The sequence below is a fragment of the Giraffa tippelskirchi genome, chromosome 8 (genome assembly GCF_054371585.1).
Source record: "Giraffa tippelskirchi isolate mGirTip1 chromosome 8, T2T-mGirTip1v1.2.pri, whole genome shotgun sequence".
In the NCBI taxonomy this organism is placed as follows: Eukaryota; Metazoa; Chordata; class Mammalia; order Artiodactyla; family Giraffidae; genus Giraffa; species Giraffa tippelskirchi.
Window position 1 is genome coordinate 75,288,423 of NC_137282.1, and position 14,083 is coordinate 75,302,505.

The 14,083-nt window shown below is 40.7% G+C and overlaps 1 protein-coding gene across 1 annotated transcript in view; it reads right to left on the reverse strand.

Moving 5' to 3' along the window:
- CSMD1 (CUB and Sushi multiple domains 1) overlaps nucleotides 1-14,083 on the reverse strand; it is a 1,578,457-nt gene that overhangs the window by 982,526 nt on the left and 581,848 nt on the right. Inside the window, exon 4 of the mRNA XM_081517452.1 lies at nucleotides 9,258-9,465. Within this exon, the coding sequence (XP_081373578.1) occupies nucleotides 9,258-9,465 (208 nt within the window). The remainder of the gene's footprint in view (nucleotides 1-9,257; nucleotides 9,466-14,083) is intronic.

The following is a 14,083-nucleotide window of genomic DNA, read 5'->3' on the forward strand; positions in this document are numbered from 1 at the left end:
ATTGTATAAGTTTAACATGTGTAACATGATGATTTGATATACATATACATTAGGAAATGCAGCATTTACCACAACCCAAGTAATTTACATATCCAGTCATGTTACATAGCTGTGTGTGTATGGTGAGAACTTTTAAGATCTATTCTCTTAACAATGGAAATCAGTATGGAGGCTTCTCCAAAAATTAAAAATAAAACTAGAATAGGATCCAGCAATCCCAGTTCTGGGTATAAGACCAAAAGAAATGAAATCATTATCTCAAAGAAATATCTGCAGTCTTGTACTTGTTGTAACATTATTCACAACAGCCAAGTTATGGAACCAACATAAGTGTCCATCTACGGATAAATGAGTAAAGAAAATGCTACACACACACACAGAGGAATATTATTCAGCAATAAAAGAAGAAAATCCTACCATTTGTGACAACATGGATGAGCCTGGAGGTTGGTAGATGAAGTGAAATAAGTCAGAAAAAGACAAATACTCCACATCACTTACAAATAGAATCTAAATTAAAAAACAAAATAACTCATGTACTACAACACTAGAATGGTAGTTGCCAGGGTCTGGATGGTGGGGGGAAATGGGGAGATTTGGTCAAAGGATACAAATTTCCAGTTCTAAGATGGGTAAGTTCTGAGGATTCAATATTTCGTATTGTGACTATAGTTAATCATACTGTATTGTAATCTGGAAATTTAATCTGATGTTATCACAGTTATCTTATTGCCCACTATCTGTCCACCCACAGACATTCTAGATCCTCACTTCTTGGTCTGGTCCACAGAGCAGGGGTGCCCACATCACCAGGGAACTTGCTTGAAATGTAGAATCTCAGTGCCTTTCTCAGATCTCTTGAGTTGTAATCTGAATGGAAAAAAGATCCTGGGTGATTCCTACACACAATGCATTTGAGAAGCCCTGGACTAGCATCTATCACAATTGTGGGTACATGTTAGGTGCTTTAAAGAGTTTGCCAAATAGACGCATGTATACTTTGGTACAAATTCTATGGTTCTTACATTATATTTTTTCTAAGTTGTCTACTTTTAATAGCATAATGACCTGGGCATATATAGCATTTGGATTTTCAAAAAATAAAAATAAATGAATGGTGTATATGACAATATCCTTGAATATGAAATTCGACTTACTGTTGCTGAACACATTTCCAAAAACAAACAGGGGTCCTAACATTTCCTTCAAACAGTATTATGACTTCAGTTTTATTTTCACAGAGGTGCATAGCAAAGAGAAGACACAGATTTGAAAGGTTCAGCATAGAAAAAACAAAGCGTTTATAATTTAAAAAAAAAAAAGGTTATTTTCTAAAATAGCCCTTTAAAATTAAATACAGGTTAAAAACAAAAGTGTAAGGTTTTCAGAACTCTGGAGTCTCTATGGCACTGTTTCTTAGAGCAATAGACATACCGCCAGTTATAGAAATCACTGTATGTTGCAGGCCTTGGGCCGAGGGCTTTGCAAACAACCCCTCATTTGCTCCATTTCACAAGCCTCTGCAGTCCTGTCAGGGCCATTCCCATCTCACAGACACCAGCCTGGGACTTACAGCAGCCCGCTCTGCATCCTCAACCTTGCAAGTTGCAAAACCGAGGCCATATCCCTAGACTGAGTGAGTAGGCTTCACTTAGCTGCTATCCCAAGCTGCCTGCTGTGGCAAGAGGATGGAGAAACTAGAGGGAACAGGCCCTGCTGCCCCACCCAGAGGAGAACGGCTCCGAAGGCCGTGGGCCGGGCTCTGAGGATACACAGAGACCGGCCTTCTGTCCTAGGAAAGGACAGTTATGTATAAATGTCCTGCAGTGCGGGGCAAGGCACTGATCATTGCAGGATGCAGCTTCCCTATCCAACCACAAAGGAATCGCCTTAGGAGGTTCCCCAAGTTCCAGCTGCTTTAAAGTGCATAATTCACAAAAACAAAAATCTCCTGGTTTTTTAAAGAAAAGATGGACTCTAATTGCCATGAAATTAAAAGACGCTTGCTCCTTGGAAGAAAAGTTATGACTAAACTAGACAGCATATTAAAAAGCAGAGACATTATTTTGCTGACAAAGGTCTGTCTAGTCAAAGCTATGGTTTTTCCAGTAGTCATGTATGGATGTGAGAGTTGGACTATAAAGAAAGCTGAGCACAGAAGAACTGATGCTTTTGAACTGTGGTGTTGGAGAAGACTCTTGAGAGTCCCTTGGACAGCAAGGAGATCCAACCAGTCCATCCTAAAGGAAATCAGTTCTGATTATTCATTGGAAGGACTGATGCTGAAGCTGAAGCTCCAATTCTTTGGCCACCTGATTCGAAGAACTGACTCACTGAAAAAGACCCTGATGCTGGGAAAGATGGAAGGCATGAGGAGAAGGGGATGACAAAGGATGAGATGGTTGGATGGCATCACTGACTCAATGGACATGAGTTTGAGTAAACTCCGGGAGCAGGCGATGGATAGGGAGGCCTGGCATGCTGCAGTCTACGGGGTCGCAAAGAGTCAGACATGACTGAGCGACTGAACAGAACTGAACCAAGTTGTCTAAAGGGTTTCAAATCAGAATGACTTCAGTGCTTGAGCTTATTAAAGCTCACTGATGGGAAACGTTCATTGTTCCAGCCGCTGCTCACAGACAGGACTCTCCGAGTTTGCATGCAGTGTGCCCACAGTATGGAACCTGAGCAATAAATTGTCACATTCTTCAGAGATGCTTTAGATTGCACTAAATTACCTTATTCTCCTAACCAGTGCTCCATGAAAATTAGATAGTCAGAATTGGAGAGAAACTTTAAATGAAGACATCAAAATGTACAATTGGAAAACCATGACATACAAATTTGGCTGATTTGGGGAATAAAAGAAAGCTTACAACTATTATCTGAGAATGGATAAAATAGAATTTGCACAACGGACTCTCTTAAAAGAAAGTGTGTTTTTAAAAGGGAAATTTATTTAAAAGTGTTAATTTAATTGTAATTTTGCTTCCTGGGCAAAAGACCACATACAAAGAGAGGGATAAACTGCAAAGAAACAATGACAACAACCAACTAAACAAACAAAAACCATCAACAAAAAAACAGGCAATTTGTATTTTGTGAAATGAATTTATATTCCTTAAGGGGAAAACTTTCCCATTGCCTGTAACACAGATAATTTATACATAACAAGTAAGATTTATCACCTTATCTTACACATAGTAACACAGAAAAGGAAGACTTTAAAAGGAGGGTCCTTGAGTCACCTCTGGGGGTAATGGGCTCAGATCTAGCTTTGGAGCAGCCTCATGCTTCCCATGGTGTTCAGTGAGGCCAGACAAAACAGCAGTCACTCTGGGACGATTCTGCAGTATAACATGCTTTTATTTTTAATAAAAAAAAGTAAAATTATTCTTATTTACTTTTATTATCTTGACTTAAAGGTCATATAGGAGTATCATCTTGATGTATTTAAATAAATGAAGAATTATGATCTGGGACTGTCTCTCTTTCAACTCCTGCTCTGCCACCTGGAATCTGTGAGGCTGTGAGGCAAGACATTAACTTCTCTGAGTTCACTGTCTCACCTATGAAATGGGGAAAAGAGTATCTCTAAGTCGTGGTGACTGCTTACACACTTGCCTGGTACTTAGCAATACCTAGTGAATGTTATTATTCAGTGTAAGTTGTTTTTAGAATAACGTGTTATTCAAGGAAATTTTTAGAGAAAGATATTTTGAGTACAAGAGGGACTTAGGAAAAGGGTTATAATGACATCATGTTATCATGTTACTTATGGCCTCAGGCCTTTGGAGAGTGTGCAGAGGTTCAAGTAAAGTAGAAATTCATAAATTGATACACACACACACACACACACACACACACACACGCACGATATCTGTTTATGTTTTGCTTGCTCCATAGAAAATGCTGAAATGCAACATTACAATAGGTCTGTGTGACATAATTATCACATTTAAATTTAAAATGGAAAACATAAAAAAAAGCAAACCATATAGTGGTCATAGAAGCATGCTCTATGGCCTCTTTCTCCTTCCACCTGAAAAATGCCACCTTTTTCCCCAAAACAACACGACCAGATTGGACCGTTAACATGAGGGAGGTCAACATTATGGAAACAAAAACACTAGAAACAGTCATCACTTGGAGGCCATGAAAGACACAATTCAGTGCCACACAGATTCCTAGACTGAGTTCTGGGGCAGACAAAGGTCCGTCAGTGAGTAAGTATCAGTGTTAACCTCTTGGTTTCCATGACAATGCTACAGATGTATAAGATGTGACTATTAGGGGAACCTGGGCTGGGCGATAAACTGACGCTCTCAGCTGGTTTTGCAAATTCTCCATGAAATGACATTAAAATGAACAGCTAAAAAACAAAATGAAGAGGGAGAGGCCTTTTAGTACATGCAGCAGGTAAGCCGAGGGACTGCTTTTGGGTGTTGACGGCCCTGTATATGCCTCTATAATCCATCCTCATTAGAAATTAAATAGACACCAACTCAATTATCAATTAAGTGACAAGCTGGATAAACACTGCAGGTGTTAATTGACCCTTCAAGGGTTCTTTGTAGTTCACTCAGCGTTGCCAGTTCCTTTGAAGTTCTGTTTTGGCTTCAGCAAACCGCTGATTAGATTGATTTAATGGTGAAGTTTTGCCTGGTTAATGGCAACAGAATAAAGTGTAGTTACGAGACTACTTTTTGTTGTCTAACATGTAATCTCGCACAGTCCGGATAGGCAAAGGGGTAGAGTCATGTAGTTTAGTGAATAACTAAACTTAAGCCTTAGGAAAAAAAAAATCATATGTAACAGATTTTCTACTGATATAAGAAGTCAGGGTTAGTCTGAGTGGGCTAGGAAGCATTCTTGAGTTTATGATCAGTGTGGTTTTCCAGGGAGGACAATGGTGTAAAGCTCTATGCCCTCCTGGTGGTACTCTTCCCCATGTGCCACCACCTACATGTCACTTACGTTCTTTTAATGTCTGTTCAGCTCAGCAGCCTGGGCATTCCACATGGAGGCTGGCTCCTAAACATATGCGCAAGAGACACAAACATCTGAGAAGGTGAAGACCAGGGTGCATTTAATGCAGCAAAGTGAGGGTGTTTGCTGGGGAGGGAAAAGGCCAGGCTGGTGGGCAGGGTGGGCCATGCTCTGAAAAGCCTTGAATGATCTGTTAAGGCTTCAGTTGAGTTTTATTCCAATTGCCATGGCTCAGTCACTGAAGGTTTTTTAAGAAACAGATGCGTTTAAGTAAGTCTGGGGGCACATTTTAAACACATTCGTGAGTTCCTATTTTTCTTCCTTCTCTACCCCTAGACACACCAACTCTGTTTCAAAACAGGGTAGATAATTATGCCCAGATATGAGCGCCTATTTTAAAGATATCAAACACTCTCTTTGTGGTCTTTTGTCAAGACTCTGTGATGTTCCAATTCTTTTAACCACCACTTAATTTAGAAACCTTAGTAGCTTAACGCTGAAATAAAATCAATCTTTTTTTTTTCCTCTTGATATTTCTGGAACTAGGAGTTAGATTGGATCATTTCAGAGGGTAAGAAGGGATGGTTAGCTTCACTGCTAACCAGGTTTCTGACTGCAGGAAAAATTGTAATTACTGGACCACACCGCAAAGACAAGTAGGACTGACGGCTCTCCCTTTAAAGAAGGTATTGAAGGTATAAGAGGCTGACCTGTCTAAACTTAGAATCTAACTAGTTCAAAACAAACTGAGCTTCATCTGATGCACACAGAGTGGCTTAGGCTAAAGCAAATACCACTTCCCTCTTCCCCTCCCCCCGACACACCAAGATTAACATGTGGACAATTTTGGAACTTGACATCATCCACCATTTTTAGACTGCCTCTGCTGTAGCCATGACAACCCTTACATAAAACATAGCTGAGTTGGTAACTTCACTCCAAATGAATTGAAAATAAGGCTAATCCTATTATTGTTCTTAACAGTTTTCCAAGTAGCTTCTTCTCAGAGTGCCCTTGCTTGTATAGTCTCTCTTTTAAAAATAGATTATTGGAAGATTATATGCGTGTGTGCACGCTTTCTACACACATAGCCATTAGCACTGCCCTGCTGTCATTGCCATGGAACCTTGCGCTGAGATGAAGTACACCCACCTACATGGCCACCTAGTATTTTTCTTGCAGTTCCGGGATGGGTAAATCTTTTAAATATACCAATTTAGAACCTGACACATGGCAGAGGCTGTCACTCGAAAATTACAGTCAAATAATAGTCTTTTGAAGAGAAGTTCTATTATGCATTTGTATAAATCTGGGAAGGTAACCCAGTGGCTCCGCTTTGTATTGTAAATGTGCCCACGTATGTTTCAGTAGCAATTTCGGAAAACCATGTTTTCCTTTTCTGCCTCCACTGAAGAGCATTCCCTTGTAAAGTGGTCCTATGGCCATGTCAAGATACTCCTCTTTGTGATTGTGGTAAACACTCAATGTCACCCCGAGAAGCTCTGCCGTCCCTGACTCTTCTGACGCACTTGTGTGCTCAGAGGCTTCTCCAGTGGCCCATCTCCCTTATGGTGGTGGCCTGCTCAAGGCTTTAGGGTCCAAACCCCAGTGTCAGTCCTGAAATAGAGAAAAGGGAACCTCCCCGACAGACCTTAGTCTCAGACCTGGACTGTTCCACTGGGGGGACAGTCTTCTAGTGAAAAGAGAACGTGGTGTGGGTTCAGAGGCCTTCGGACACAGCCTCGCCCCTCACCTGCTCCCTCAGCTTTGTCATCTCCCATCCTTTGTGCCCCTAAGACTCTTTGTCAGAAACGGGCAAGGATGCCAAAAACTAGTGCACAGGGCTTTGTGCACGCCAACAGGACGAGGCAAGTCATCTCAAGAAAGTAATTACCAACACAGCTCCATACATGTCTGATGAGGACCATCAGAAGAGAGGAACCACAATGAACCAACAGGAAACCCAGTTTATTAGACCAGAAGGCACACAGGGTGGAAGTCCCATCTGGGGTGTTTTCAACAACTGCTCAGGTCCTGCCCACTGCTGCTGGATTGTTGTTGAACGTGGTGTCCTGGCAAACACCAAGAGAAAGAGTTCAGAGAGCTGGAAGCCATTTCCGTCTACATCCAAACACCAGGAAGACACAGGGTGATTCCTCCAACATTCCCTCCATGATGAGGGCTGCGAGCTGTTGTTGTCAGGCCCCCACGTGGCCGTGCCCCATCCAGCATTTCCGACAGATCACAATTTTAGCACCTTCAAGAGCCCATCCACACACGCTTTTCTGAGTCTGATATTGAAGGAGGAGGGGACTCGAGTGGGAGGAAAGGACTGGTGGAGACAAAACAGAGAGGAGGAGAGGATGCGAGAGAAATCAGCAGGGATGAGAAAAGAAGAAATGGGTAAAACCACGTCAAGCAAGATCAGCTCAGTCCTGCAGGCCACCTCCCGCGGACCAAAGAAATCGAGGGGTCTGCTTGCTCAGGGTGACTCACGCTGTGTGAAGGACCACGAGGTCTTCTGCAGGACTCTGTGCCACTGTGCTTGCTGTCTCTGCTCAGCATCCCTGTTTCTCTTTCACACTTGGACACGGACATTCACACTGTAGAGTATCCTTTCTTGTATAAGCAAAGTTTGTTTGGCAAAAGCCAACCCTGACTGTGGGTGCTATTAATACAACCATCGTCCAATATGCCTCACTTTTTCCACTCCCCCCTCCAAACCTGATATCATATCCAGGAAATGCCTGAGATCTCTGGAATCTCCCATAAATAAGGCCTTTACAAGGAATGGCTGAATTTCTGAGACTGTGTCACCATGTATTTTTGCACTGCAATGGTTTTCTGAAAACTAAAACAAGGTGATTTTAGATCCAGGAGAGTGTTGCATCACTGAATCTCTTACACTGATGGACAGAGAAAGGCACTCAGTAGATGTTGAATGAGTTAATTTAAAACAGTACAGCTCATTTAGTACAGCCTCTTTTTATATAAGCAGTTAAATGATTTGTTCAAGGTCACAGCTATGATTTGCGAGAGAACTTGGAGCAGAATCCAGGACACTCAACTTTCAGTTTGGTATCAGGTTCCATGAACTCTGACATTACAAGAAGCTACACAGTTAATAACATAATCAATCTTTGAGTCTTAAAACTTAAACTGCATAACATGAAATAAACAAAAGGGTAACCTTGCTCTATCTAAAAGTATTGCTCAGATGAATGAAATGGAAAACAAAGATCACAGAGGCAGTGGTTATTTTTCTCTTAATTGAAGTAACATTTAACATAAGGACAATAAAATTCATGAAAGGAAATAACGGTCTATAAATACAAATTCTCTGCATTGAATGTTGAGCCTTGGAAAATAAAGTAAAATTTAGGGTTGATAATTGGTTTAAAAACAGGTGGTTTAACTTATGACATTTGTCAGGTTCGATATTTTTATCCATCAGTCTCTGTACTGAAATGTAAACTTAAACCCATAAGACATTCAAAATCACTCATTTCATCCCCTCCACCAATGCATCAAGAGCCAGTATTTCCTCTATTCCAACTTATTTTGAACTCACAGTGGAGTTTCCTTGTTGGTGAAGACTGAAATAGGTAGCAGTTGCAGTTCTTAAAATGCTAAGAAATTAAAACATTAAAACAAGACCAAAAAAATCCAGTTCAACTCATATCAAGTGACTTAATTCGATGTATACTTTAAATCTTTAAACATCTATTCTTCAGTTGTATTATGGACACAGCAAAGTCTGCTCATGCAAGAAACAGCAGAAACCAGAGGCTACAGTGGATTCGACTGGGTTTTCTCTTGTCACCGCCAGCACACACACCAGGGAACTGATCAGATAACCAGCATTGTGTATGTATCAGATGAGCATTTACGGTTCCCTTGTGACCTGCACATGTTGGTCATATGGTCTCCAGGGAGGAAAAGATGTACGTAATCACACATTTGTAGCACAGGCGACAGAGGACTGGTACCACAGCATTTTAAAATCACCACCATCTAAAAATATCTGTTGACACTGAATCAACTCCAGACCAAATCCAAAACTAGCTCAGCTCACTTAGCTGACTCTTCTGTGTAGCTTCATACAAACTGAGGCAAATTCCAGTGTCCAGGACCAGACAACTTCTCTAGCTCCAAGACCAGCACAGAAACATCCCAGAAGCTTTGACAAATCATTCACCCTATAGGTTACATTTTAGCTGCCAGAAGAGCAAGGCAAGAAAGAAGGACATCTCTTGTCCAGCACTCACCATATGGATGGCGCTTCTGTCCCACTGATCTCTAAGAAGTCGTATCCTTCTTCGAGCTGGAAATCAGTGAAGACCAGCGCGATGGTGTCCCCAGGCTCCGCGAGGATGGTCCACGTGCAGTCGGCATTGTTCTCATACTCGGAAGGGAAGTGGGGGCTGGAGATGCTGCTGCTTGTCCCCCGCAAGGTTCCCCCACAGGCCCCCTCAGCTGCAAGGGACAGAAGAGAGAAAGTACATTTAAAAGTGGCCTCAGACACAAGTACCTCCATCAAGCGCCACTCTTGGTGGGTGGCAAATATTTTCTGAATCCAAAATCATGACACACAATCGGAAAGAGGGTTTCTTTCTTCTGATTTGTTAGTTTAGTTCTGTGAAAACTTAACAGTATACCAATTATATTCCCCTGTGAACTGAACTACCACTAAAGAAAGAAGTGAATTAAGTCTTTTCTAAGATCTGTCATGTGCAGTTATGATACACCTGACTTTCACAGGCAGCTCAACCTTATTGTCAAAGGAAGACAGAAATAAGTTGGCAACATTTTGAGTCTTAAAAGTATGTAGCCCTCTTTGCTTCATTTTCTGTGAGCTGGCTTTGAAAACACAGTGATCTTAAAAGAAGTAGTCACCCTAATCTTTACATCAGGCAGAGTTTGGAATGTGCACTTGGTTTTGAATTTCAGATAAGTCCTTGAATATGATGATAACAGAGATGCGCCAATTGATAAAGAGATTCTGAGTAGGAAACAGATACATGAAAACTTAAAATGGATCATCTAGGAAAAGTGACAAGGAATAGATCAGTAAGGTAAAATATAATACACTGAGGATACCAATTAGCATTGGAATAAATACTCTTTTGAAGAGAAATGGATCTTGTAATTTTTTCCACATAGTAAAAAAAAATAGATGTAATTCAGTTTATATAATCATCTAATACAAAATGTTATGTATATAGTAAACCGTATATATCGGGCAGATAAATATTTGTAAGACAACATATTTGAAGACACTATAAATACTGTTCCTCCCTCTCTTTCTTCCCTTTTTTTCTCTCATTCCTCCCTTCCACTCTCCCTCCATGATCCTAGCAAAGAGTACACACTTGGCTGTCTGTGTCTGCAGACTCTATATCCATTTTGTTGTTGTTCAGTCGCTCAGTCATGTCTGACTTTTTGTGACCGAGTGGATTGCAGATGCCAGGCTTTCCTGTCCTTCACCATTTCCCGGAGTTTGCTCAAACTCATGTCTATTTAGTTGATGATGCCATCCAACCATTTCATCCTCTGTAGCCCCCTTCTCCTCCTGTCCTCAAACTTTCCCAGCATCAGGGTCTTTCCCAATGAGTCTGTTCTTTGCATCCATAGATTATACCAACAGCAGATGAAAAACATACAAAAAAGATTCCTAGAAAGTTCCAAACAGTAAAAGTTAAGTTTGCTGCATGCTGACAACTATTTACATAGCATTTTCATTGTATTAGGTATTGTAAGTATTCTAGAAATAAATTAAAGTATATGAGAGGATGTGTGTGGAGTTTACATACAAATATTACTATGACATTTTATATAAGGGGCTTGAGTATCCCAGAAAAAGTTCCAGAGTTCCAGCAAAACATCTACTTCTGCTTCATTGACTATGCCAAAGCCTTTGACTGTATGGATCACAATAAACTGTGGAAAAAGAGTTGGGAATACCAGACCACCTAACCTGCCTCTTGAGAAATCTGTATGCAGATCAGGAAGCAACAGTTAGAACTGGACATGAAACAACAGACTGGTTCCAAATCAGGAAAGGAGTACCTCAAGGTTGTATATTGTCACCCTGATTATTCAACTTATATGCAGAGTACATCATGAGAAACTCTGGGCTGGAAGAAGCACAAGCTGGAATCAACATTGCTGAAAGAAATATCAATAACCTCAGATATGCAGATGACACCACCCTTATGGCAGAAAGAGAAGAAGAACTAAAGAGTCTCTTGATGAAAGTGAAAAGAAGAGTGAGAAAGTTGGCTTGAAGCTCAACATTCAGAAAACTAAGATCATGCCATCCGGTCCCATCACTTCATGGCAAATAGATGGGGAAACAGTGGCAACAGTGGCTGACTTTATTTTTTTGTGCTCCAAAATCACTGCAGATGGTGACTGAAGCCATTAAAAGACGCTTACTCCTTGGAAGGAAAGTTATGACCAACCTAGATAGCATATTAAAAAGCAGAGACATTACTTTGCCAACAAAGGTCCGTCTAGTCAAGGCTATGGTTTTTCCACTAGTCATATATGGATGTGAGAGTTGAACATAAAGAAAGCTCAGCATGGAAGAATTGATGCTTTTGAACTGTGGTGTTGGAGAAGACTCTAGAGAATTCCTTGTACTGCAAGGAGATCCAACCAGTCCATCCTAAAGGAAATCAGTCCTGAATATTCATTGGAAGGACTGATGGTGAAACTGAAACTCGAATACTTTGGCCATCCGATGTGAAGAGCTGACTCATTTGAAAAGACCCTGATGCTGGGAAAGATTGAAGGTGGGAGAAGGGGACGACAGAGGATGAGACGGTTGGATGGGATCACCAACTCGATGGACATGAGTTTGCGTAAGCTCCAGGAGTTGGTGATGGACAGGGAAGCCTGGTGTGCTGCAGTCCATGGGGTCCCAGAGTTGGGCACAACTGAGCGACTGAACTGAACTGTAGTATCCAAAGACTTTATGATCTGCTGGGGACCCTGGGGTCAATCTATGAATCCCAAGGGACTGTTGTGTCGCCCCAGGCCCAGGGACTCCGCACTCATCGTCCTGTATGATACCCCGCACCCCACTTCCTCCATATCTCTTCCTTGGCCCCTTCTTGGGTTCAAGTGCCCTCTATCATCTACCCTGGCTTGCTCCCTGTCTCCGCAGCCTGCTCTGTCCCGCTTCTCAGCACTTTGCTCAGGACAAAGCATTGGACCACGAGCTTTATGAGCCTGGCTTTGCTCAGGGATCCCCGTGGGCCTCACAGGTAGTCTGCAACTCAGTAAAGTTTCCTCTCTTCCCTCCTCACGTGCCTGACTCGACATTTCCTGCACTTGAGTCAGTTACACTGACCCTCCACTCAGTCACCTTCATACCTCTGGGCTTAAGATAAAATCAGACTTTATCATTTTGAAGAGTAGAAGCAGGAAAGTAAGCTAACTTAGTTATAGAACTAGCAGGCATTTTCAAGTATAAAGTTCTAAAAAAGTAATATTCTATTAAAACTGCTGCAAGCCTGTAAGAAGAAAGCTTCATCGTGGTAGCGACCTAGAAGGGGCTTAGTTGACTGTTTCACTCTGTTTGTTTTCGGCAAATAGCTGAGCCACAAGTACAGAATTGCTCCTTTTATTCTCAGCAGAGCAGCAGAGAGATTTCAAGAAGAAATCAAGTCAATGCAGGCAGAGAGAGCAAAGTAATCAAAGTAAAACATTAAGAAATGGGGATTATGGACAAGCTTCTCGGAAACTGAAGAATTATTTCAATCTCCACAAACATTTAATGTAAACTTAGAAATCACATATAAAAAGTAAAACATATTAAAAAATAACCATCAAAATAAACTAGATAGCTCTGGCCAATATTTATACATTATAGTTATATATCAATATATTGTAAGCTTTGTTTATCCCTGGATGTTAACAATAGAACAAATGTACCAAAATTTTTACCTTAGTTAGTGTTAATTCTGCGAATTTTTTTTGTCTGGAAGCTGAAAAATCGGGGGAGGGCATCTACTTAAGTAAGTGTTATTTAGAATTATATCATCTCCCCTCCCTCTTTTTTTAACATATTATGCAGAAAGAAAATGAAGTTAGGTTTGAAACTTCCAGGTAAATACTTGACTATAAAAATTAGCACACAAAATGTTTCCTAATAAAATGCTGAATATCAGTATTGAGTTCCTTCACTCCATATGGTAAAAACTGTGCTCCTGGGACAGCTACATGAAGGGGTCAGAGTGCACAAGTGGTAAAATAGAGTCAAGGAGTCGGGCTTTGATCCTGAAGCAACTCTCAAAGCAATTATTTCTTTAAATTCGTTTCCTATATTGAGTTTTCACAAAATCTTGCATTTGAAAAAAAAACAAAATTCCACAGCTTAAAGGAGTTTGAATGACACCAGGTTAATCCAAGAAGAAGATAAGGTTTTTAGTAAAAGATGTGTTTGAATGTACTGATTTCTGTAAGTGGGGAAAATAATTCTAACTGTAAGCAAAAATCAGAGTGCATCATATCCCCTAAGGAATTTCACAACTTTTGAAAAGTTTCATCCCAAACTGTAAAAGTATTATAAGCTTTGCTTGGGTATCAGTGTTGTTAGGAATGTAACTAAAGGCATGATTCAAAATACAGAATAAAACATTATTTAGAGACATACTTTGCCATATTTATCATAAAGAAAAATTGAAACCAACTAAATGTTTAACAACAGATAAATCATCAAATAAATTACAGTGCAACCAAACCATGTGGTGCTTACCAAGCATCTGTAACAATGCTTCAGCAAATCCCTGACTTACAATATTAAATTTATAAAATGCAGGGTATACCCTGCATAGTTTCGTCTCAATTCTAAAAACTGTATAGAAAAATATTCAGAAAAGAAGAAAGATGTGCACACACATTTAAAATGTTCAGTTGCTAATACTAGGCAATGTTTTCTAATATGCTTCCCTAAGGCTGTGTAGACGGAGAAGGCAGTGACAACCCACTCCAGTACTCTCGCCTGGAGAATCACAGGGACAGGGGAGTCTGGTGGGCTGCCGTCTATGGGGTTGCACAGAGTCAGACACGACTGATGCGACTTAAC